Source organism: Pipistrellus hanaki, assembly GCF_964339955.1.
Source record: "Pipistrellus hanaki genome assembly, chromosome: 8".
Taxonomy (NCBI): domain Eukaryota; kingdom Metazoa; phylum Chordata; class Mammalia; order Chiroptera; family Vespertilionidae; genus Pipistrellus; species Pipistrellus hanaki.
The window spans coordinates 9205894-9231738 of NC_140510.1; the positions used below are offsets into that span (position 1 = coordinate 9205894).

At 61.4% G+C, this 25845-nt stretch overlaps 1 protein-coding gene across 5 annotated transcripts in view; it reads right to left on the minus strand.

Annotated features, from left to right (window-relative positions):
- The window catches only part of GLI2 (GLI family zinc finger 2), a 209244-nt gene that overhangs the window by 39231 nt on the left and 144168 nt on the right, over positions 1-25845 (minus strand). For 4 of the 5 annotated variants that reach the window (XM_084892197.1, XM_084892196.1, XM_084892200.1 and 1 more), the window contains one exon: positions 9595-9700. The exons of the other annotated variant lie outside the window; for it this stretch is intronic. In XM_084892197.1, coding sequence (XP_084748323.1) covers positions 9595-9653 — 59 coding nt within the window. In that variant the 5' untranslated portion in view covers positions 9654-9700. The remainder of the gene's footprint in view (positions 1-9594; positions 9701-25845) is intronic. 5 annotated transcript variants of the gene reach the window in all.

Genomic DNA, 25845 nt, shown 5'->3' on the forward strand with positions numbered 1-25845 from the left:
GGGTTCCGGGTGGGGGTGAGTGGTCAGAGGGCTGGTTGGGAACGTGTGCGGGCGGGGCTGGAGGGCGTGTGCGGGAGGGTTCGGCGGGTGCCTCCTCGTCACCTGGCCTCATCTTGGCCGCGCCAGCTCTCTGCCGCCCAGGCTCCCTTCTGGGCAGCCCAGCCGCACCGGGCCCGCTCTGTGACCGACACACATCTGTGCACATCAGTCCGCCGACCCTCGGCTCACCCCGATCCCGTCACAGCCCGCACACTCGCCGGCCCGCGCTGAGTGCCAGCTCTGGGCCGTCAGGCCCCGCGGAGAGCCGCAATAAAGAAATCACTGTTTCCAGTTGACAAAGAGCAGATTTCTCTCTAAGTAAACACTGATGTTTTCGTAGGGAAATTAGGTTATAAAGTTGCGCCTACAAAGGAGGTCACACAGCTGGACTTGGTTAAGATCTAGCCACACGGGCAACGGGGTTAATTCAATCGCCCACCCTTTATCACACCCCCACCCCCCTCGGAGCAGGAAGATTGGAAGGTTATCAGCTTTTCAAGCATAAAAACCGAAAGCGAAAAACAAGAGGAAGTGTCCTGGAGTCCTTTTCTCCAGGGAAGTGAGGACGGTGTGAGCGGGGTGGGGGCGGCAGGAACGGGCTGGCCGGGAAGGGCCCTGGGGGAGCTGGTCCGATTGCCCTCCGCAGTGACCTGTGGCCGGGGCTGACCTCCACCAATGAGGGGCCTTTGTCTGGAAGAGCAGCCCTTGGCTGAGCACAGCTGAGTGGAACCTTCCAGAAAGTCAGTTTCCTGTGTCACAGGGCAGACGTCGGGCGCCGGACGGGGCGCCCCAGGTCGGAGTGGGGTATGGGGCCGGGGGCTGGGGGCAGTGAGCAGAGGCCCATGGGAGGGAGGGCCCCTAGGGAGCACTCCGCGCACTGAGAGCCCTCCGCTCGGCCTGGCCGGCTCTGGACAACTCCAAACAGGCTGGAGCGGGGTGCTGCCGACCTCAACACGCTCCCAGTTGGGGCCATTGGTGTGTGATCTCTCACACTGGCTCGCAGCAGGGACAACCCGCACAGGCAGTGCCGCCGGCTGTGGGGGAGGGAGAGCGGCAGCCCATCCTTGTTTCCTGTGCTCTGGGCTCCCTGTTCCCGCCCCCGCACACCACCCGGTTCCGGCCCAATTTCTTCCCAGCCCCTCCCAGCCCGGAGATCCTCGTGCTCCCTCGGCCTGCATCCCACCCAGCACCTGGCCCAGGCTGGCGACCACACGCATTGGGCTGGCATGGCCATGGGAACGGCCCCGGGAGTTAGGCAACAACTATTATAATCTTTCTACCTTGCTTGGGCGGGGCAGGTCAAGTTCACATTTCAGAAGTGCAGCTCCTGGATGGAGAGGGTGTGCCTTCGGGCGCGGGGGCGAGCTGTCTACGCAGTGGTGCCGGCGGCAACGCCGAGGCCTGGGCCACGCAGGCACTGCTCCCGCATTCCGCACACACTGGGCTCAGGCTGGCAGCAGTGACCCTGAGCGACAGCGCCTGGGACAGATCAATCCTGCAACCACGACTTAGCCGAGTGAATTAGTGCTCTCTGGGCCCTGGTGCTGGCTTCTCCCTCGAGTGGACAACCTGGACATGTGCAGCGGGGAGACCCCACCTCAATCTGCCCCACCAACCCTTGCAGTTTCACCATTAGTGACTCCTTCCTCCGGGGTCATTACTGTTCCGTTTCCATGCTTCCTGGCAGGGATAAGACACTGTGGCTCTAACAGGGGCACTGAGAAGCCCCTTCCTCTCCAACGACAATCCGTGGCCATGTGAGGGCTGCGTGACAGCGATGCGGCTCACAGCGATGTGATGGCCCTCAGACCCTCCAGGCAGGGCTTCCCCTCTCCGGCAGTGACAGCCTCCTGGGTCCTATCGCCTCCCTCATCGACACCCTGGGAGGAGGGGCACTGCCGCTCCGCTTGTTAAGCAGGGAAACCGAGCTCAGTGAGGCCGCTGCCTTCTCGGGCGACAGCCTCCTAGCCGAGTGGTCGGGGAAGCGCTTCAATCCTGGGAGCCTCCAGCATTCTCCTCTAAGACTTGGGGGGAATACCCCCACATTACAGGTGCTGGGAGGACTGGATATGGTACCACTGGCCCGCACCCAACAGAGTGCCTGGAATGAAATGGGGTCCTGCTGGTGTCCACATGAGACGGAGAAAAGCACGCGATTGTCCGGCGCGCACTCTGTGCCCGAAGCTGCTTTGCATGCTTCCCACACTCAGCTAAGCCTCACGCCCGCCCATGTGGGGTGCGGCTGCGTCCCCGTCTTGGAGATGGGGACACTGAGTCTCACGAACGGCACACAGCCAGCCCCAGGACACAAAGGCAGGTTGTGAGCTCTGCCCCACGCTGTTCTGCCTGCATCCACGGGCTGTGGGGTGGGAAATGGCCAAGACGGTGGGCCCGAGCGGGACAGGAGGGGCCCAGCGCATCACCGCCCACCTTGCAGGTCTGCTCCACGGGCAGCTCCTCGCAGGCCTGCCTCATTTCTGCACATCAGGGTGTGCTTTGCTCCAGGCCGCTCTTGCCCTGGGCTGGCCACACAGGCTCTCTCTGAAGCCCAGAGCCAGGCAGCCGCTCTTCTGCGCGAAGCCGGCACTCACCGAAGATCAAAGAGCGGCCGCCTTATCAGACACGCTCCTCATGAAACTTTCACAGGCCGGCCTCCATTATGGATGAGCTGTCTGCGCCGCACCTGCCCGGGGCTGAGGAGCCGGGCTCTCGGAGCTCGGGGTGGGCGGTGGGCCTCCGGTCAGATTCCCCAGGTTCCAATCCGGCTGTGCTCCTTACTAGGAGGCTGTCGCCGGAGAAGGCAGCGGCCTCACTGAGCTCGGTTTCCCTGCTTAACAAGCGGAGCGGCAGTGCCCCTCCTCCCAGGGTGTCGATGAGGGGGTGATAGCACCCAGGAGGCTGTCACTGCCGGAGAGGGGAGGCCCTGCCTGGAGGGTCTGAGGGCCGTCACATCGCTGTGAGCCGCATCGCTGTCACGGAGGTTGGCACACTGGCCCTACAAACAGCCTGGCCCCAGGGTTTCCGGGCTCCGTGTGCCTGTGGTCCAGCTGCTCTGAAGGAGTGGTGGGCCACGTGGGTTTTTAGGGAAGGCTCCCTGGAGACAGAGGAGAGCAAGGAGCCGGGGGGAGGGGGGAGGGGGGAGGCGGCGGTGGCAGTGGTGGTGGTATAAGGCCCTGGTGGGTGACCCCAGGCCCACCCAACCTCCTGGCCCAGGAGCCAGGTGGACTCGCCCTTCGGAAGTCTCATCTTCCCACAGTTTTTTGAAAAACACACTTTTGCCGAGGGAGGAGGACAGTTTTTGAAAAACACGAAGTCGGTGCTCTATGAGCCATGAGCCTGGTGTGCTGTGCCAAGAATCCGGAGGAAAATGCCCACAAGCTTTTGGCGCCCTCCCTCCCCCCCTCGGTGACTGGTTGGGGACAGAGCTGTCGCGCCCAGGACAATGCCAGTGAAGCCACAGGCTGCACAAACGTGCTCGCTACGCTCAGGACGGCGGGCCGTCTTCCGGAACACTAACCTTGGAAAAAGCCGTCTTCCAAAGCCCCGGCCCGGAGCTCAGGAGCTCAGCCCGCAACAGCAGAGAAACGACGTCCTTAAGAGCACACAGGGCGGCTAAGCACCCCATTACCATGCAGGCGCCAGCGCCAGGCTCCGTCACAGCGCTCTCAGGGGCCTCTGGGTAATTCGCACGTGTGACAAAGTGTGCGGATGGTGGTGGGAGGTGGGTGCCCACACCCACCAGCTGGCATTCCCTCCCTTTCCCTAAGGACTGGAGTCAGCATGCTGACTTTGCATGAATTGAGCGGTAAGCCCCAGAGCCATCTGTCCCAACAAGTGCCCGCCCCTCCCCTGGGCCGTGCCCGCTGCAGCAGCCACAGCTCCGGGCGGTGGTCGGTGGTCGCAGGGAGTGGTTAGGGGTGGTCGGGTCCAGAATCTGGGCAGGGGCTGGGGCAGGAATGGAGCCGGCAGCAGGAGAGAGGAGGGGATTGTCCTTGCAGCGGCTGAGACGTCGCTGTCCACTGCTCCCCAACCCACACCCCAATATGCTCACGTCCTTCTGCAAGTTGGGGGAGCAAAATCGATTTTGAGGGCACTGGGTGTGGGAACAGTAATGAAAGGAACAGGGGGCTTTAATACCCCAGGGAGTCACTTCGGGGTCCTCATCACTGGAGCCACGCCCTGCGGGCTCCGCCCCTGCATAGCCAACAGCCATCATTGGGCCACGAGCATGGGTACAGAATGAGCAAGGCAGCCTGCGAAAAAGCAGATTCCCAGGCCCCGCCCCAGCCTGAAAGAACCAGAACTTCTAGGGCAGGGGCCCAGGAATGTGGGTCTTTCAGACACACCCCGTCAGACCGACAGCCAGGTGTGAGGACTGCTGCACGAGATGGTCTCCAACCTTCCGGCTGGAAGTGGCTGGGATGGGTCCCCTCTGCGGCCCGGGCAGGGCTGGGATGGGAAGGACCCAAGCGACACAGTGAGCGGAAGGTCAGCCCCACCTCCTGACCACGGGGTGTCCACCTTCCCGGCCAGCGCACGAGCAAACCGAGCCCCGGCAGCCTGCACTCCGCTCAGGACACTGAGGAACAGGCAGTCCGGCCGAGGCCCTGCCGTGTCTCAGCCTGGGTCCCCACGACACCGGGCGAGCCAGTTCCCAAGGGCCAGGGCCCAGGAGGCCACAGTGCCTCGCTCCTGCTGGCAGCCTCCAGGCAGTGGGGAGCTGGCGGGCTTTCTTCTGACCCCGAGAAAGGGCTCTCGGAGCCTCAGGAGCATGTCCTAGGGGTGAGGTGGGGTCCCAAGAGAACTCTGCCTGACCCCCAGCCATCTGTCTCCCCATCACCCGTGGTTTACAGGTAAGAGGTGCTGCCCGGGACCCAGGGGCAGGGCCGCTCCCTGCCGGGAGGCTCTGAGCATGGGCAAGCGCTGCAGCCCTGTGGGGCCCGTGCCTCAGTGAAGGGAAGGTGGCTCCTGCCGCTGAAAGGACAAAGGCCTTCCTGTGGTACGGAGACCCTCCTCTCTTCCCCCCAGTGGTTACTGCCTCTGCCCGGCTTCCCACCTTCCTGTGCCGCAGCCACCCGACAACAGTTCCCCAAGGGCAGGGGTGGCTTGCCCCTGCCACACAGGCCTTGTGCGAGAGCCAGAGGGGACCAGGGTCCTGTGCCTGCACAGAGGCCTGAGCATGGAGCGCAGGCAGCAGCCTCGAGGCGGGCTGACAGGAGACGACACCGCCTCATTTGCTGAGCAGCGTTTGTGTAATTAGACGCATTTGCTGCTGCCAAGGAGGGGGAGCGGCCACAGCAGCGGCTCGCTGCATCGGGCTCCCCCGGGCTCCCCACACTAACCGCAGGGCCTGGGCCACCGGGCCGCTTTCCTCCCCAGCTCTGTCCCGTTCTCACCTGGGACTGAGGGAGGGGGCAGGGGCGGGCTCTGCAGCACGGGCCTTGTCCCCTGTGGCCTGGCCGGGACCCGCTGTCCTGAGGACACGGTGAGCCCTGGCAGCCAGGCCAGCAGGATGCGGCGAACAGGGCTGCTGCCAGGCCGGGTGTGAACGGAATAGCCCTCCTCGGCTCCTCAACCCTGGAGCAGAGGCAGGCCTGGCGGCCGTGCAGGGCATCCCTCTGAGCCTGTGCCTGCACCTGCGAGCTGCAGATGTAACCCACCTCCCAGGCCATCGGGAAGGGAGGGAACACATTTCTCGCCCTTTTCTGTACGTGGTGATGCTGGGCTCGCCACTGGGACCGGGGAGCCCAGATGAGCTGGAGAACGACCCTCGGAGAGTCCCCGTCCTCAGCCCTGGGCCCTGGGCCCTGGGAACGGGGCTCAGTGGGAAAGGCCGTTGCAGAAGTGGAATTCAGGACTGTTCTGGGTTGTCCCGGGCCCTCAAGCAATCCAGGTGTCCTTGTGAGGGGGGCAGAGGCAGAAAACAGCCAGAGGAGGACGGGCACCTGAGGACAGAGCGGGGAGAAAGGCAATGCGAAAGGAGGCGGGGCTTGGGAGCCACGGAAACCTCTTCTCTCCAGGAGGAAACGGTTCTCCCAACCCAGTGGTCGGCAAACTCATTAGTCAACAGAGTCAAATATCACAGTACAATGATTGAAATTTTGAGAGCCAAAATTTTTAAACTTAAATTTCTAATGCCACTTCTTCAAAATAGACTCGCCCAGGCCATGGTGTTTTGGGGAAGAGCCACACTCAAGGGGCCAAAGAGCTGCATGTGGCTCTTGAGCCGCAGTTTGCCAACCAGTGTCCTGTCAGTCTTTTGGCCTCCAGAGCTCCGAGACCAAGCCTGTCCTGGTTAACCACTAACTGAGGTGATTCGTTACAGCAGCAGGATGAGACTCATACGTGCTCTTCAGTTATCCAGGGAAGTGAAAGAACTGCTGGGCCCACGAGTGACAAGACGGTTTCTGCAGGCCGCTGGCCTGGCCAGACTTCTCCTGCGACCTGCCATCGCCACCTGCTTCTCCAGGTGCTCTGCCACACACTGCGCCTCCCTGGCTAGGAAGGAGGCAGGCCCGGGGTGCAGGGTAGGGGGTTGGCGCGTGGCCTGTGTCCAATCCAGAGCTGGTGAGCGGTGAAGCCTGGAGAAGGCGCAGGGTGACCTCCTGCCACAGCTCCCACTGGCACAGGGAGGGACAGCACTAAGGACCCCCATTCAGCAGCCAGGCCCTGCCTGCACAGCGTCTCAAGCCTGCGCCCGCAGCAGGCGTGGTACATGCAGACCGTGGCCTTGCCCCAGAGCTGACTCCACAGGTCCGGGCCTGGGGCCTGCATTCCTAAGAGGCTGGGCACCACAGACCGAGGGCAGTGCCCCAGCCAAGGGTGGTCTGTGCTCTGTGGATTCGGCAGAACCTGCCCAATCCTGGAGTCACACATATGCCCTCGGGAGAGGCCAGTGTGAGACCGAGGGGCTGGGCTCAGGGGCAGGAATGAGATTTCTAACTCCCAACCCCACGTGGGTGACCCTCATGCCAGCTGCTTATCCTCTCTGTGCTGCCTCAGTTCCTTCCCCTGTAAAGTGGGGTGACATGAAATGCACTGTCAGGGCTGTTGAGAGGACTGAGATAAAACAGGAAGTGTTTAACAGTCATAGGTCAGAGTTACCACGAGAAATCGCATTCGCCAGTGAGGGGTCTTCTCCCATCAGCTGGGGGAGAGGAGAGCCTGATGCTCCCCTGCAGCGAGGGGCTTGCCTGGCGCCCCTCCCGGAGCTCTCAGCACGGAGCACGCCCACGACCGCCCTGGGACCGGCAGGGAAGCACTTCCCGCAGGCCTGCTGTGCCCAGGATCCGTGTCCCGAGCCGCCCAACGTCTCAGGAGCAGAAAATCAGCAACTCCAACCCCTCCTAGGAGGGACTCAGGTTCTCAGATGTCTCCAACTGAGACATTGCTCCAAACATACGCATCTCCCCGAAGCTGCTGGGACCGCCTCCATCCAGGTGCGGGGGGGCTGCGGCTGGCACACGTTGCACCGCAGGTCCTACCTGATCCATGAGAACCAGAGCACGTGCTGAACGTGTGGGAAGACAGGGAGACAACCAAATCTGGGACCATGTGAACAACACACTCAACAGTGATCACCAGAGGCGATAGCTCACCGACTACCACAAACATCAACGCATTTATTTGGAAAAGAGAAATGGGGGAGAAGGCACGGCTGTGCTCACAGTAGCTTCCTAGCAGATCAATGTGGGAGGGGCGACGGGGATGGAGAAGCAGCACGTGGCAAAGACAGTACCTCCTGTTTCTGACGGGAGCCGTCGTGGAGGTTAGTCTGTGGTGCCAATGTGATGAGGAGGAGGATGTGCACACGTTACCAAAGCGACTCCTGGTCATTACCAAGCGACTGACTTCAAACTGGAGAAACTCACGGGAACCAAGGGGTCTCAGCTAATCCCAGGCATGAGAGGTGTCACGTGACGTGCCCCCGGCAGGAAGGGCCCAGCATCCCTTTTCTCATTATTCCCCAAAACGCATAATCTGAGGCCACATCAGACACAGCCAGGAAGACGTTTTGTACAGAACCTGGGCTGTCTCCTTCAAAATGCCAAGGTCATGAGGAGAGACTGAGCAATGGTCCCAGGTTAAAGGGGACAACAGAGATAAGACAACTAAGTGCAAATGCTGGGTCCTGAGCCAGAGAGAAAAGACACGAGCAGGCACCTGGCCAGATCTGGGTGAGACCCGGCGTTAGCTAATAGCACACTTGAGGAAGTGGTGAAGGGTACAATAGAAATCGTGGTACTATTTTTGCAACTGTTTTTACGTGTTTGAAATGATTCCAAAGCAAAAGGTATTTTTAAAAAGAAAATAAAAACCCCAGGTTTGATCTGCCATGGGGAGGCAATGCGTGCCCAGAAATAGGAGTCACCTGAGGACTGTGCCCTTCTCAGTCACCTGCCCCGACCAGTGAGTGCTTTGAACGCAGTGAGTGCTCAGCAAGTACTCGCTGCCTCCACTCGGCTGGGAGCCGGGAGGGCAGCGAGGGGATGCAGGGAGGGCTGTGCGCTCAGCAAACAGTGAGTGTGCACCTGTGTGTACCAGCCACGGCAGAGCCTCTGGGAGGCAGGCGTGAACCCTTTCTGGCGTGGCAGTGCGGTGGGATCAGGGAAGGTCCCACTGGGTGCGCTGTTCCCGGTGCCCGGAGGAGGTGCTCCTCGCTGAGGCTTAGAGGATCTGAAGGAGATGCCAGAAGGGGGCCGGGGCCAGTGGGAATCGGCGCCCCAGTCTCGGCAGGCTGGGCAGCTGGAGCCGAGACACAGGAACATGTGGCAGGGTTGTGAGTGCTGGGACCACAAACAGCACCTGGACAGGTGAGGTGGCTGGTCCAGAGGGGCCACAGGGCAGCTGGTCTGTGCAGGAGGTCCCTCCCGGGCAGGCGTGGGAGCAGCAGATATGTTAGGTGTGTGTGGGGGGGCAGCACGGTCTCTCTTCTAAAAGCAGACATGGGGCATGGTTCATCAGATCATAAAGACCAAGAAAAGCGACATCAGCTACAGGCCTCAAGAGGTGCAGTGGGACTGCACAGGGTCTCACTACCCGCGGTCTCACAGCAGGAGCAGGATGAGGCCCCAAAGTATAACTTGGAGCTTTTCTTTATAAGAGGGGTGACCCTGTAACTCGGTGTCCAAGTTGGGACACTTCAGAGACACCTCAGAGAGGGAAGGGCGTGCGATGAATGATTATGCTTGGGCAGCACATGAGGAAGGTCAGCATACTGAGATGGGACCTCTGGCCTGAAGGGGCTCCCACTGCCCCCCGGGGAGGGCGGGGCACAGAGCCCAGGTGCTGCTTCTGGACCCTCCAGGCCAGTCGGCAGCCTTGGAAGTGGTGAGGGGCGATGGCTGTGCCTCCCTTCTCAGGTGACCAGAGGGAGCTGGGTGTCCGTTCCCACCCACACAGCCGCTCGGCTCCCGGCCAGTGCCCCCGTGGGTGGCGAAGGTGACGATGCAGATCGGGGACTCCAAGATGCAAGACGGAGGCAGGAGAGGTGGCCGGGGCTTCCCCGGTGCGGAGGGACCGCACGCCGAGGCGGTGGCCGAGGGCAGGACTTACCCGTGCACGCCGTGGGCAGAGTGAGGCTCGTAATGGTACCTTCCCTCCTGGTGTCTCATGTCAATCGGTAAGGGAGCATGGAACGGCGGCAAGAGGTGCTGCGGCACTGTACGGGGGAGAGAGACAGGACTTCAAAACCTTTCTCCTCCCTCGGAAAGCAATTTTCAAAGGGCTTTAACATTCAATGAATTTCAGAGGAAAAGCAGTCAGGACAGGGGGCTCCGAGGTGCCCGGCGATCACACACCCACGGAGGGGATGAATAAGTAATCAAAGCCAGCCGGAGAACCGACATCACTCACATAAAAGATCCCCGACCGCGCTCTTGACAAAGACAAGCAGCTGAGCGCTCTTTGAACTCGGGGAGATTACAGGCCGGGCCGCAAATCAGGGCTGACAGAGCCGACAGGCTGCTGCCCATCCCGGCCTTGGCCGCGCGGCCCCGCTGTGTGGGTGACGTGTCCACGCCGGCAGCGTGCGCCCAGAGCTCTGGGCGCCGGGCCGCTCCGCGCCGGCAGACGCCGTGTGGGAACGTGAATTCCCCCGCGCTCTCCATTAATTACTGACCCTCCGCGCTGGCGCGGCTCAGAGCGGTAAATGCCAGCGCGTGAGCATCGGTTTCCAGAGGTGAGTCAGCCCTGTCTGCACTTGGCCTGCCCTCCACAAATCATCATGGTAATTGCAGGATGCTCTTTGCTTATTAAGAAAAAATTCCTGGGTGCCCTGGAGGCAAACGTAATTACAGGTGCTAGGAAAACAACCTCTTTAAAAAGCAGTTAGACTGGAGAACGGGCTAAGACATGGAGGTTTCTCCGGGGACTCCCTCACGCCGGAGGCCGGCCGGGGAGCCAGCGGTGAGGCGGACCTGCCGGCTGCCTTTGAGCCGTGGCTGTTTTCTGTCCATCCATGTGGGGCGGCAGCCCGCCAGGCCTGCCCGAATGAAGGCACAGACCCTGCTGCTCACGTGCAGACCCTGGTGCTGTTCTGTAAACACTACCCACTCTCCGACTTTACTATGGCCAATCCACACAACAGGAAGTGTCCCGTGTTAATCATGCGTAAGTGTACAGCACAGGGAAGCACATTCACATCGCTGTGCAACCACCCCCACCGTCCATCATGGGACCTTTCCATCGTCCCAAGCTGAAACCCTGGGCCCCTCACACACCCCCACCTCCCCACCCTGGCCCAGGCGACCGCCACCCTTTTTCCTGTCTCTATGAACGTGACCCTCCAGGTCCCTCATCGGAGTAGGATCAGACAGCACTGGTCCTCCGTGACCGGTCCTCACGAAGCATCATGTCCTCGGTGCTCATCGTGATCCCACGTGCGCGGTGGGCAGACCCCGTTTTGGCCATCCATTCATCCCATGATGGACACTTGGTTTGAATGCTCTGAACTCCTAACAAGAGGAAACTTTTCTCTTGACATTCTAAACTTCGTTTTTACATACTCAATTTTACCTTCATAATTCCACAATCCTGGCATCTTCCACGGGGACTTGGAACAAAGAAAACCAATTTCTTACCCTGATTAAATCCATCTGCCCAACCCAGACTCACAGGGGAGTTGGCCTCTAAAGCGGAGGCCAGTGCTGCCTGCGTCCTCGCGGGGACACCCTGGGCTGCGGGAACCCTGGGGCGTCCAGCAGGGAAGCAGCGCCCCCTCTCCAGAGGCGCGGGAAAGGGCTACATGGTTTCCTCGACGCGGCCAGGCAGACCGAACCCCAGCACTGTTAACCGTTTCCCTGCATTTCCGAAAGCCCCTGGGGCAGCCAGGGTGGGTGTTATTGCACCCATTTCACAGTGGAGAAAATGGAGGCCAAAGGCGATTTCAGCTCAGTCATGGGGCTGGAAAATGGCAGAGCCAGGAGGAGAGTCCACGGCCCTGGACAGCTGGTCAGAGCATTTCCCTCTGCCCAGCATGAAGGAGCACTCAGAGGCAGCCCTGTGCAGGGAGAATGCCTAGGCCTCTGCCCCCGCCCTGCTCACCCACCGTATTTAGCAAATGCACACAGTTTCCGGCCTGTTCTAAGTACTACGCAAATACCGACTCCCAGGTCTTCACAGCAACCCCAAGCTGCACTCACCCCAGAAATCCTGGTGCTCCCGCTCTCCACCCCCGCAGCCGTGTGCCCCTTTTCTCCCCAGGGTTTCATCGACAGGGCTGAGGGGGTCCCTTAATGCGATATCAGCAACCCCGCCCACCCCGCCTAAGCAGCTGAGCGGAGACGTGCCTCTGGGCAGGGTTAACGCCGCTGCTTCAGGCTAAGGAGCTCTGGCCTCCACCGGAATGAAGTGCGCGTGCTAGTTCACCAGGCAAATGTGAACTCGAGTGCGCTGAGGCTGACCTGCCGCTCCACCAAACCAGGCTGTGCCTGTGTGCCTGTGTGTACATGTGTGTGCCCGTGCCTGTGTGCCTGTGCTTGTGTGCCTATGTGCGAGTGTGTGCACCTGTGTGTGTGTACTTGTATGTGCCTGTGTACATGTGTGTGCCTGTGCCTGTGTGCCTGTGTACATGTGTGTGCCCGTGCCTGTGTGCCTGTGTGCCTATGTGCGAGTGTGTGCACCTGTGTGTGTACTTGTATGTGCCTGTGTACATGTGTGTGCCCGTGCCTGTGTGCCTGTGTACATGTGTGTGCCCGTGCCTGTGTGCCTGTGTGTATGTGCCTGTGTGCCTATGTGCGAGTGTGTGCACCTGTGTGTGTGTACTTGTATGTGCCTGTGTACATGTGTGTGCCCGTGCATGTGTGCCTGTGTGTATGTGCCTGTGTGCCTATGTGCGAGTGTGTGTGTGCCTGTGTGTGTGCCTATATGCACCTGTGCATGTCTGTGTGTGTGCGCCTGTGCATATGTGCCTGTGTGTGCCTGTGCCTGTCTATGCCTGTGTGCTTGTGTATATATGTGTGTGCCTGTGTGTATGTGCCTGTGTGCCTGTGTATATAGGTGTGTATGCCTGTGTGTGTTGGGGGTCGGGGGGGTGGGGAGAAGTCTGGGCTTCTGGGAAGAGGCATAAAGGACAGCCATCCACAGAGCACGCCCCAGCCGGGGCTGCTCCCTCCTTTCGATGGGTCCCTGGTGATGGCTGTGGAGCTGACATGGGAAGCGGCTCGGCTCTCTCTTTCTCCAGTCAGAGGGGCAGGGCAGGGCCTCGGCACCCTGCTGCCCTCCAAGCAGCGACGCCCAGGGATGACAGGCAGCAGGGCTGTGGCCACAGCCTGCGCCCCTCTTGTTACCACTTGGGGTCCTCAGAAGGAGCCTGGGAACCTGTGTTAGCGGTTCGCCCACCCAGGCATTGGTGTGCTAGGTCAGTCAGCAGCTTGTGGCCCAGCCCCTACCGGGTCGGGCAGGGGAAGTGCCACAGGCGCTCATCCTCAGCGAAGCCCGCAGCCTCCTGGGCCTTTGCCATGGCTCCACGGGTCCTTTCCTCGCCAGGAGGCACACGGAGGCTCTGGGTGGCCAGCCTGCCGTAGGAGAGCAACGGCCAGGCAGCTCGTGGCTCCACTGCCTCTCCTCCCCCCGTGAAGCCCTAGGTGCCAGCAGCCAGCACCTAGCACCCAGGGGCCCTCAGCAGCAGGGTCTCCGAGGACCCACATCCACACCGCAGGGCAGATGGACATGTGCCTGCCCAGCTTCAGAGAGGACCAGTCCACTCCCAGCCCGGGGCTAAGCCTGGCGGCAGTCATGCAGCAGTCATCACTCATCCTGCACCCCTCCTTCCTTAGTTCATTCCTTTATGCATTCAGTCCCCTGCCGGGTATCTGGGCGTGCTCTTAGCAGACAGTGCTCTAGAGCTGAGCAGTGCGGAGACAGCAGCCTGCGGTGCCACTTCTCAGAGCGGACAGCTTTCCCGAGGACACAGCTATGAACAAGCTAGCAAATCCATTACCCATCCTGTCAGAGGATGGCGAAGCCAGCAGAAACGGGCTGGGCACGGGGCAGAGGGGATGGGCGTGGGTGGGAGTAAGGGCTCCCGCAGGACGGGTGCACCAGGCGGGGGGCGGCGAGTGCAAGGGGGAGACAGCAGTGTCAGCGCCAGGAGCAGAGGGCGGAGTGAGAGGCAGGGAAGAAGGTCCCACAAGCCTGGTCTGGCTGGGGAAGGACTCGGACCTTTTAGGAGGCAGGGGTGGGATGAGGGGAGAAGGGTTCTGAGCAGGAAATCAAAAGGCCACAGGAGCAGGGCCACGTGGTGTGGGGCTGGCCGTGCATCGGTCAGGAATCTCAGATGGGCCCTGCCATAGTGACCATGGGACCTGGGAGGAAATTATGTCCCTTTTCTGGTCTCACATCAGCCATCTGCACAGTGAGACTGGGTGAGCGCTGATTTCCTTCCTACCAGACAGGCCGGCTTCCAGGGGAGGCGTCCCCTGACGCTAGTGTCACCGCGCCTCTGGGAAAGGGCCACACCTGTCTCAGCCGGGGACATGCAAGGCGTCCCGAGGGACATGAGCAGGCACAGGAGGGACCCCGAGCAGGCCACAGAGGGACCCGAGCAGGCCACAGAGGGACCCCAGAGCAGGCCACAGGAGGGACCCTGAGCAGGCTCAGAGGGGCTCTGGCAGGCGCTGCTGTATCTACAACACACTGACCCAGTGGCCCTCTACCCCCTCTCAGCCCCCAGCCACAGGCCCTGCCACTGAAGCCACTTGTAGGACAGCCCCCAAAACTGTCTCTGGGACCAGCTGCGCTCTCCCGGCAAACTGAGGGTGAAGGCTGACCCGGAGCATCCGAGGTTTGAGGGCCTTTCAGACCAGCAAGGACTGTCCCCGACACCGTGAGGACCTTTCAGAGGCAGATGCTTAGCCCGGGCCGCTGGGCCAGGCCCCGGGGGGACGCATGGCCGCCCCGCGAGCAGGCACTGCGGGCAGCCCGGGACCAAGAGGATGGACAAGGACAGAGCTGCCTTGGGTGACATGTGGGAGGAGACCCTCCCACACGCTGTTTTCATTGTTAAACAAAAACCAAGCCCGCATCCTCCGGGCAGAGGGGGACACGCCACATGCCAGCGCTCAGCGCGGCTCTTCAAGTTCAGAGGGAGCGACTGAGCTGGGCCTTTTCTGTGGGTGCCCGAGCCACCGAAGGAATGCACATTTGGTTTTGATCCCACCAACCGTCTGAGAGCGAGGGTGGCGGCATGCTGGCTTCTCCCCCTCCCCCCCGAATTTCCCTGTGCTACGGTTTAAATGCCCAGGGCTCCTCGCTGGTGGTCCCGGGAGGCAGCGTTCCACGGCAGTGTCCCTGGTGTAAGGATCTCGCTATGAGAGTGAGAAGGCGTAAGCGGGAGGGCGGAGAGAGAAGGGAGAAGGGACCGGGGGGGTGGGGGGAGAGGGGGCTCCCCTGGAAGCCGGGCTCTAGTTCGTCCCCACGCATCAGACACGAGGACTCTGGCGAATTCCTGCCAGAGAGGGTGGGCGGGGTCAGCAGGGGCTCAGACAAAGAAGCAGGAAACTGGGTCATGGAAACACCGGGGCAACTGTGCGAGCAGCTGGAGGACTCCCTGCAGGTGAAGTCATGTGCCGCTCAGCACGGAGGCGCTGCCAGGGGGCGAGCTCGGAGCTGGAGGGGAGCTTGGTGAAGGCAACCGTCTCCCAGGAGAGCCGGGCGTGTTGGGGATGCACCAGCCCCTGGGCTGTCTGGTCCCTAGAGGACAGCATGGTCTCCAGGGGCCGTGTCTCTTCCATCGAGACTGAAGGAAGGCCTTAGCTCAGACCCCTGGTTTCTGCGAGCAGAGCTGCCTTGCCAGCACTGACCGAGGGACGGCACAGGTACCCTGGCAGGAGGCTGTCCTGGCACAGGCAGGAGGCTGTCCTGGCACAGGCGGCCTGAGGAAGGACGAAGCACACACCCATCTCAGTGCAGCAGGCGGACTCGGGAAGGAGGCCAGGGCCAGAGCAGGTCATGGGTCCCCATCCTTCTCGGGCAGTGGTCCAGGCCCGGGGGCCACCGTGCAGGAGGCCGGTGCCGAGGCCACCTCATGGCTACCGGATGGGCTCCAGGTGGCCTCTGAAAGCAGAAACGAGGCCTAGCCTGGCCTGGCTGGGGCCAGGAAAGATGTGTTGGCCCCCATTCCTCTCACACTGTGGGGGCTCTGCTTAGGATGCCCATTAATGACTAGCTGGCCTTGTTCCTTTCACTTACAATTCCTTGCAAGTGAAGAGAGCTCCGTGTGCCAGGGTCTCTGTCGGTGAGGGAGGAAGACGCCCACCGGCCGCAGTGCCCGTGTCCCAGTGTCTGCGGAGCGGGATCTCGAGCTTCGGGGAGACGTGAATCAGGCCCCTGTCTAGTCACGGGGGGATCTTTCCCCGATCCCCACGCATCAGAGGAACTCAGACGCGCCTCCGCGGTTATGTGCCCCCGGGAGGCCCTGCTCTCCGAGGGGCAGAGCGGGCGCGGGCGGGCTGCCCCGTCATGGCGCTGGGCACTGCAGGAAGTCTCCTGTAAAGGCACCTGCTGACCGCCGCCCCGTCCCAGTGGGCCATCCACAGGGGCTCAGGCCAGCTCCTCTGAGCGCCAGCTGGGCCACCTTCCGTTCCCTAGTGTCTGTGTCCTCCCTGGCCAGGACACAACACGCCAGTGAGGGGACTCACAGGGGGCCTGGCTGTTCTGGCGAGTCAACAGCGCCATGAACGCGGTGGAAAGGATGATGTTCTTATGAAAGCACACGTACCCCCGCCTCACCGTCCTCCCGCCACACCACCCCTGCTGCAGCCATGACTGGCCCTCAGCAAAGCCAGTGGCCAAGACGCTTAAGCAGAGAGCGTGTGACCGGGCCCCAGAGGGTAACACGTCCGGTGTGCGGGGGGATGGTGGTCCAGAGGGTGGACCCCTATAATGACCCAACTGCCTTAAGCAAGCCCAGCTCTGCCCCCAGCAAGCGAGGGATCAACGGCCTGACAAGCGCCCGTCTGGCAGGACGGGCCTCCCACAGAGAGCCTGCCACTCCGCTCCCTCGATGCCTGCTCACCCGTCAAGCCGTTTAACCCTCAGGGACGAGATGGGAAGACGCTCAGCTGATGGGAACTGTTCATCGTGGGAAGAGAGGGCGCTCTCTTCTTTTTGCCCCTTGGCCTGGACCCCTCAGCTGGACACTAGCTGGTGGCCTGCTGTCACCGTCTCTGTTTCAGGCGCTGACGCGGGCTCGTCACGGATCCCACAGGGCAGGACCCTGGCTCTCTCCTGCTCCTGGGAGGCCCCAGCCCCACGCCTCGGGGAAGCGGGAGTGCAGGCTTCCCAGGTACACCGGAACGGCAACGCTAGCTGCCGAGAAGGGCTGACGAGGGAGACGCCGTCGCCCGGACACGTGATGCCCTGACAGGGCCTTGACCACAGGCTGCGGGCTCTCCCGGTGCCAGCTCCTCGGCCTTCTCCGGAATCCTGTGGATCGACCACCACCAAGGCCCAGCTCTCAACCCACCTGAGGCTCCCGCTCGGTCAGTGGGTGAGGACCCCGCGTGAGTGCTCTGGGGACCCCGAGTACGGGATGCAATTCCTGCACAGGGTAGCTGCGCAGAGCCTGGCCCTATGTGGCGGGTGGGGTCCGCGCGGCACAGGTGGCCAGAATGGCCTTGGACTGGAGGAAGGGAGATTCCCACGCAGCCCGGAGCAGCCAGGAAGGCCCTGGGAAGGCGGTCTCAGAGCTGGGCCCGGAGCGGGAGACCCGGAGGGAAGGGAGGTTAGGGTTAGGGTTAGGGTTAGGGTCAGGGTCAGGGTCAGGGTTAGGGTTAGGGTTAGAGTTAGGGTCAGGGAGAAGGATGACGAGGGAAGGGAGAAGATGACGAGTTCCTCAGGCTCAGGCAGTGCGAACAGAGTCCAGAAGGCTCGACGGTGCCCCCCACGGAGCTGTGTGGCCAGAACCCTGAGGCCTCTCCTGTTCATGGGACTAAGAACACCTCAGCCTGGGTCCCCGGGAAACTAAATGACGCGCCCGTAACGGGAGGCACTGTGAGCCCCGGAGGCAGGAACGGCGCTTCTCAGGCCCACATCGCCGGCAGCTTTGCAAACACGCCCCGCGGGGCCTGCAGATACGGTGACTATCGAGCTGTCGGAGCTTCTGAGCCGTGGACTGGGGGGGCCTGAGCACCATGAGGAACGCGGGCTTTGAAGGCGCCCCCATTCCTGAGCTTCTCCACGCTGCCGAACAAAGGTGCGTGCCAGGCTGGGGCAGCCCCACGAGGCAGCACGCACCGTGCCCCCAGCCTGGGTGGCCTCAGTCAACTCGGAAACCTGGCAGACAGGTGACTCCGACGGCCAGGCCTCTCCCAGGGGGCATGGCCACCAGCTCAGGCCGCAGAGCTCGAGGCACGCGAGTCACCAGAGTCCAGGGGCGCCTCTTCCCGGGGGCCAGGCCTTCCGCCTGCGAATGGCACCCCCCCCCCCCCAACACGCCCCGACAGGCTGCTCCCAGGCCTCTGCTGACGCTGATGCCCAGGCCCCGCCCGCAGGAAGCACTCAATAAGAATAATAATATCCTGAATGGCACACAGGCGGGCAATTAAAAAGCATTGCTGTCTCACTGGGGGGAGGGGAAATGAACATCAGACAGGAAATTCCAGCGTCACAGCTGGCTGGTGTCCGCGGGCTGAGGCCCAGGCTGCTCGGTCTCACAGCCAGTCCTGCCCCCACACAGAGCGTGGTGGGACCGGGGCCCGCCAGGCACCCCCACCCCACAGCCACAGGCCGGCCTTCCCGAGAAGGTGCTGCTTGACAACACATGACAAAATGGGTGCTGGGAAGAGCGGGAGCCGGCCGGCGCCAGCTGCTGCACAGGCGGGGCCGCGCTCTGCAGGGCCACAGGGAGGGTGCTCTCTCTCTGTGAGGCCGGCACCTGCCCCAAGGCCCTGGGAGCGCAGACTCCGGGGCCGCAGCCCTCGCTCAGGAGCCCGGCCGCCCGGGACGGTCCCTGCCCAGCCTCCGGGGCTGGGAGAGAAAAGGTCTCACCCAGCCCTCCGGTTAGTGGTATTTCGGTTACACAGCCCGATCTGACTGAGACACGCTCGGATGGTGAGGCCAAGGTGTGGGGAACAGGCCACAGGAGGCAGACGGGACCTGGGCCAGAGGCCACTGGGCTGCAGCGGACACTGTGGCCAGGCCTGGCCCCATCACTGATGCTCTCTGCCGGCCTGTGCCTTGGTTTCCTCATCTGTGCAATGAAGGCAGTGACAGGACCCACACCAGAGGGACCTGAGCAGAGCTGAGCCCACTTGTGTGTGGAGCTTGTGCAGAGCCAGCCCTGCGAGGACCTGGGAGTGCCAGAGGCCCTCTCCACGACCCCCTGCCCTCAGCCAGGGGTGGGAGATGGGGTGGGGGGGAAGCTCCAAAGGCACCCAGAGGAGACGGAGAAGGAAACGGGCTGCCCCATGGTCAGGGTAGCCGAGTGGGGTCCCACATTAGAAAACCTTAGCACCAAAATGCCTTAGAGAAGGCCAAGCCTGATCACGTTTGAAGTGTCCTGGCCACAGAATTTGTTCCAAAGGAAGTGAAGTCAGGACCCCAAGCCCACAGCAGACTGCGGCCCTGGGGCTGGGGCTCCACAGGTGTGCCCTGCAGACCTCCACATGACCTTGCAAACACAAGCCCAGGCTGAGGGCCCGGAGAAGATGTGACACCCGTGTTCCGGGCTCCTGCTGCCTGTTCCAGAGGCAGGCGGGTCAGTGTGCCACCTTCACAAGCGTTCCCCGGAGCACCCTCGCCCTCAACAGTTCACCTGCCCACGTGCACCAGCAGCCCTGGCAGCTTCGATGCTGCACAAAAAGCCACTGACACGGGAGACGAGGATCCCACGGGTCCCGGCGTGTCACCGCCACTGCTTCCCTCCGCAGCCCCCGGCCTTCCTGCAGAGCCCAGCAGGAGCTCAGCCTGGCGCTGCCCTCCGCAGCCCCCGGCCTTCCTGCAGAGCCCAGCAGGAGCTCAGCCTGGCGCTGCCCTCCGCAGCCCCCAGAGTGCCGAGAGCCTGTGCCGTTCTGCCGTTCCTGAGGGCCACGGCGCCGAGGCCCGCCAGGCACCGAGGACGCTTTCCCCGGGCTGGCGGAGGCAGCCCTTAGCCCAGGGTGTGCTCTGAGGCAGAGCCTGCCAGAGCCGGTGTCAGATGCAAACCCGGGCCTGGCATCAGCTGGGAGGACAGCCCGAAGCACCTCTGAGCACAGCACTCGGGCCACATGCGCTGTGTTCCGCTGTGACAGCTGGTCACACAGCTTCCCTCCCACTGCAGCTGCCTCCGAAAGGCACCTCGGAGCCCGGCAGTGCCGCCCCAGCGGCCAGGGGGTACCCGTTTCCTTAAAGGAATCTTTTCCTTCAAACAGTCTTACTCCAAACTCATCTCTCTCTTAGTGCCCACTGTCAAATGCAGCCCTGGCCTCAGCATCCAACTGTCTTAAATCTCCTGGTAATCACACACACACAAAAAACCTCGAAAAGAAACTGGCAGTAATCCTATATAATAAAACCCTAATATGCAAATCAACCAACGGTCCAAACAGCAGAAGGACTGTCCAGACCACCTTCCGGATGACCACGCTGCGAGATGCACGGGCGCCAGGCCAGCAAGGCGGGTGTGATGTGATTGGTTGGGGGGGCGCCCACTACCCCATGATTGCCCCACAGAGGGAGGCCCAGACTACCAGGCTGGCCAGCAATCACCCCGCAGAGGGAGGCCCAGGTGATCGTACCCCATGCCTGTCACCGCAGAGGGAGGCGACCGTGGAGGTGGGGGGCAGCACCGCACAGATGGCAGGCAGTGGCAGCGGCAGGGCGGGGCCAGCTGCTGGCAGGCGGACAAAGGAAAGCCCAGATAGGCCCTGCTCGGCGACCAGGCCTAGGGACCCTACCCAAGGGGTCGAATTTTGTGCACTGGGCCTCCAGTCTTCATATAAATTCACTGACTCAGCATATCCAAAACATCATCATTCCAACATGTGAGCAACATAAAAATCATTAACAAGTTGTTTTGTGTTATTTACTTTATGCTAAGTCTTTAAAGTCGCTGTTATAATAGTTTACCTCTAACACGTCGCAGTTCAGAGCGGCTGCACTCAGTGCCCAGCAGCCATGGGCCTGGGGCGGCTGCTGCTGAACCCACAGCCCCAACCAGTTACCACTGGACGGACGGTCACAGCCTCCAGTCCAGGCGGGAAAAGCCCCGACGGCACAGAAACACGGTCTGGCTCCTCACTCCCTGCGAACGTCTGTGTGGCCGCCTCCTGCCCTTCCGCCCAGTTCTGCCCGCTGGCCTCCCAGGGCCCTCCTCCGGCCGTGGCCTCCGGGCTGAGCAGCGAGGCAGCCGCCCACTGCCTTCCCCACAGGCTGGGCAGGTGCTCCTGAGACCCTCTGATGTAAAGGGGGTCCCTCATGGGAACCCTGAGGACTAAGAAGGTTCCTGGTGGATTTTTTGTTTTTTTGTTTTTTAATGCAGAGCCTAGCAGTCATTCTGCAGAGGCCTCTCATCCAAACCGCACTCAGAGGAAAGCGTGCCCTGGACGCCCTGCCGCTCCGCTCCCAGCCCTCAGCAGGGGTTCCGGGGTGCTAAGCCTCAGGACTGAGGCTCTCGCATCCAACGAGGATGTGCCCCTCTGACCGCCAGGGCCAGCGCAGGGACTTCTGTCTGGATGAGTCCACTTTCCCTACTGGAGCTGACGGTGTCTCTCCAGGGCAGGGCAGGGCAGGGCAGGGCCGAGCGGCGTGCACCACGTCGGAGCGGGCTGCCTCGCCAGGCCCGGGTGCCCCGGGGCCCGCCCTCGCACAGCCCGCTGCAGTGCTCTCGGCGGCTGCACAGCAGAGCTATAGCACCGTCAAGCTTTTGCACTAAATAAAGTTTCCTTTTCACCACTTAGGGGTTCCTGCTGGCATTGAATTGGCGCCAACGACCATCTGTTGACACCAGAAAGCAAAGCACATGCAGGGACTGGGGAGTGGGGAGGTGGAAAAACACTGGCCAAGCCCTGTGACACCTCCGGAGGCCTGGCTCTCTGAGCAGCTCCGGCTTGCGTAACTCCGACCCGCTGGCTGGATGACGGCTCCAGCACCCGCCATTCCCACCACCTCCCCACCCTCCAGCCCCTGCCTCCACCTGCGGCTCGCAGAAGCGCGCTTCCTGCACGGGGACACTGGAGGTCCAGCTGGCAGGGCTGGAGGCCAGCCACAGGGCTCCTTGGCAAAGCCCACCCCCTTATGCTGGCGGAGAAACTAGACATAGAAAACAGCACGTGACCCACCCCGCTGGCCCCGAGCAGGCCCAGACCGTTTCCTACGATAAGACTGTGCGAGAGGAGAGAGGAGAAAACTCCAAAGCTTCCTGGGCATCAGACCCCTCTTGCGAAACAGCATTTGATGAGCTAAGTGTGAATGACAAGCAGCAGAATCTACGTCCTTTAAAACAAACAGGATTAAAATAGGGGCAAACTCACACACAACGTGTTTCAGGGCCTGAGAAACCAGAGCTGTCCTTCCTCCCGCAAACCCAGAGCAGCCAGGCCCATTCTCCCATTTAAGGCGTGTGGGCCACGGCCCTGCTCTGCCCAGCAAAGGGGATCTGGGGCGGGATCCTGGACAGGCAGCCCAGGTCCTGTCGTTGCCTGGAGAATGGAGTGCAAAGCCCAGCATCGTCCTAGCTTTCCTGATCCTGCCCTCAGGCTGGCCCCCAGGGCTAGACCCCAGAAGGCACCCCCCCCCCGCTCCCAGCCTGCAACAGTCTCACTGTACCCCCATCCTGCCTATCTCCTATCACACCAGCTCACAGGCAAGTCCAGTCCACTCCTCTAGGATGCTTTCTAGACCTTTCTTCTGCCCCTCTTCCAATCAGGCAGATCTGCCCTCAGACCCCATTTCCTCAAGGCCGGGTCCAGTACCTTGGCTGGAGAGGGTGAGGAATGGTGCCCAGTGAGTCAGTGAATGACGAGTGGGGGTGAGGGGTGACTCTTCTCACTTCAGGAAAGGAGAGCGTGAGGCTGGTGACCAGTCGCGGCTGACATCGTGCATTCATTGACTCAGGACCCCGGGGAGAGAGCCCTGCGCACAGCATGGCAGACAGAGGGGCAGACAGACAGTCATGGCCACCAACGACGCTGCCCTCAACCATGCACGGCATATACGATGGCGGTCCCATGACATTATAACGAGCTACATAATGTATTACTCGCGTGTTGTGGCAATGCTGGTGAAAGCAACAGGACAGCATGGACAGTCATGTACAATATGCAATACTTGATAATAAGCGACATGTACTGGCTTATGTGTTCATTATGCCATACTTATTAAAGTCATTTTAGAATATTGTATTTCTACTTATATAAACGAAGTTTGCTGTAAAACAGTATCAATAAAAGATGTGAGAGCAGAGTAGCATACAGAGTACTAGTAGGCAGAGCAGAGTAGGAGAGAGTACTAGTAGACTGAGCAGAGTAGCAGACCAAGTATTAGAAGGCACAGCAGAGTAATAGACAGAGTAGTAGTAGGCAGAGTAGAGTAGCAGAGAGAGGATTAGTAGTGCAGAGTAGGAGAGAGAGGACTAGCAGGAAGAGTAGAAGAGAGGACTAGTAGAGCAGGGTGAGGGAGAGGACTAGTAGAGTGGGAAAGAGGACTAGTAGAGCAGGGTGGGGGAGAGGACTAGTAGAGCAGGGTGGGGGAGAGGACTAGTAGAGCAGGGTGGGAGAGAGGACTAGCAGGAAGAGTAGGAGAGAGGACTAGCATAGTAGACCAGTACAGATTCCTTGGCTCATCAGCGGAGACCCTCCTCCGAGACAGACAATGAAGGAGGTTCTAACAGCCAATGCACTGGCCTCCTACATGCTGAGAGCTCCTAACATGTGACATGTGTTAACTGATTCAACCCTATAGCACTTGGATCTAGAGTGCTTGGAGGGGAATTATTTTGATTATCATCCTGATTTTTCGGGCTGGGGTCAGTCCCAAGGTCTCACTCCATGCCTGGAAATTCCAGACAGGTTCTTACGTGGGGGGGTGGAGGGTGGCTGGCGTAAGTGGGGGGTTGGGCAGTGAGACCTCTCCTAGTTCCATAAAAACATCAGGCCAAAACCTGGTCAGTGCCGCTCAGTGATTGGCGTTGACCTATGAACCAGGAGGTTGCGGTTTGATACTCGGTCAGGCTCTTGCAGGCTGGATTCCCAGTAGGGAGTGTGCAGGAGGCAGCCTATCAATGATTCTCTCTCATCATTGATGTTTCTATCTCTCTCTCCCTTCCTCTCTGAAATCAATAAAAATATATTTAAACAAACAAACAAAAACACCTGAGGCCAAAGCGGAGGGAGGACCAGGGTGCGCAGTCCCTCTCGGCACAGCTGGGCGGGGCTGCGGTGCGACCGGCCGCAGGTGGTGATGGAGGGGGGGGGTCCAGGTGGCCTGGCCCGGAGGAGTGGCACAGCCCACCCACTCTCGGGGCCACAGGGCGGGCCTGTGTTCCCCTCTGCTCACGCCTTTCCAACGTGATTACAGCCTCCCCCCGAGCGAAGGGGCGTCTAAGTGCTGCCCAGGGAAGAGCAAGTAGGAAGCGAGCCCGGGAGGGACCCCAGGGAGGGCTATCTGCTTCCCCAGCTGTGCTCGGGTCCTGCTAACAGCCCCCATGGATCATCCTGCCTGGCTCGCAAAACGTGCTGACTGGCGTTACACACGGGCCCTTCCCCCGAGGCTCAGCGCCCCTCGGCACACGCGGTGCTCCTTGCTTGTTAGCAGGCCGCTGGCGTGACGAGGGCGGGGAGGGTGGCACAGGGCCACCCCGGCCCCGCGAGCGAGGGCAGCGCAGAAACAGCACCCACCTGGCTTTGTGCTGATTAATGGCGGGTCCCGCTAATAGCCCTGCTTAACACCGGAGTTTGTCAAGATTAAGTAATAGCCTTAAACAAAAAGTGTTTTATCTGTAAGGCCCGCTGACGAATGGCTCGTGCTGGGAGACGGGGTGATGGATGTCTGTGACTCCCTGCCACCGTGGCGCCCCCATTTGCATAAATTAAAATGCAGCTCTTGATTAGGTGAGAAGCCTGCAGGCACCCCACCTCAGGCCTGCGGCCCCTGGGGACCCCGAACTGCCTGTCAGCATTACACTCCCAGACGGGCAGGGCCCCGAGGCAGGGATGAGCCAGGTGCCCACGGGCTCGATTGGGACAGCAGAGCTGGGAGGAGGAAAGCACAGCGCAGGGAAAGTGCCGACGCTGTCCGGGGCCCCGAGGAGATGGGGAAATGGGGTGGACAGCCTCTCCATCCCCCCGCCCCAGCTAGCCCGGTGCTCACACACCATAGCAAGCCATGGCCACTCACAAGGCTCTGCGGTCCCCGGGGCTGTTACCAGGAGGTGGCCGGGCCCAGCCAGGATCCCTCTATAAGACGGATTAAAGGAGGTTGCGTGCACAATCTCACACCGCTAGCATCGGGTCCCAGGGTCCCAGGGTCCCAGGGTTCGGGCCATGCAGTCCATGTCTCCTTGAACATTTCACGCTCGCCCCCTCCAGATGGCGCTGTGAAAGCGACGATCCCGGAAATGGACAGAGACCCCTGCAGGGGGCTGGAGACAGTGAGCCCTGGGCCAGCGGGCGGGGAGGACAGTGGGCTCCCTGAGTCGGGGAGGCACATTCAGGGTCTCTCCCGCTGGGACCCTCATCACCAAGCAACCGCAGCCTCATTTACAGATGAGGAAACCGAGGCTGGTGAGTATGTAACTTGCCCAAGATCACACGCAGGTGCTGCCAAGGAGAGGGGTGATCGTGCTGACCCTGAGGACGCAGGGGACGCGGGCTGGGACGCTCACAGCCCCTCTGGGTTTGTGCTTCCGCAGGAGCTGTGGGTGACAGCGAACCCCGCTCCCCACGGGGTCAGAGGAGGGTAACTTGGCACTAACATGAAACCCCTTGGCCCGCATCTCCCTCTGCCAACAGTCTGCCCCACAGTCACAGGCCACACCGTGCCTCCGGGGGTCGATCCCACCTTCCTTTGGGGCAGGGCCAGATTCCCAAACCAAACCGCCCCCCCCAGAACCTGCCTCTCTGCGGGAGCTCCGCCAGCCAGAGCCAGGAGCTGTTCCCATAACAGTGGTTTCTCCCAGCCACAGGGCCAGGCCGATGCCATGTGTGGCCCAGGGGCGGGGAGGGGCCGTGGCCAGATCTGGGCCAGGGGACCATTCCTCCCTGGAGGCAGACATGGTGACTTCTTCCAGGCCCGCAGGGCCCTCCACCTCGGCTCTGGAAGCGGAGTCCGGCTTCTTCCCCTCCCCCGGGGCTGGGAGGGGCTCACGGGAGGGTTCCTCAGAGAGAGCGC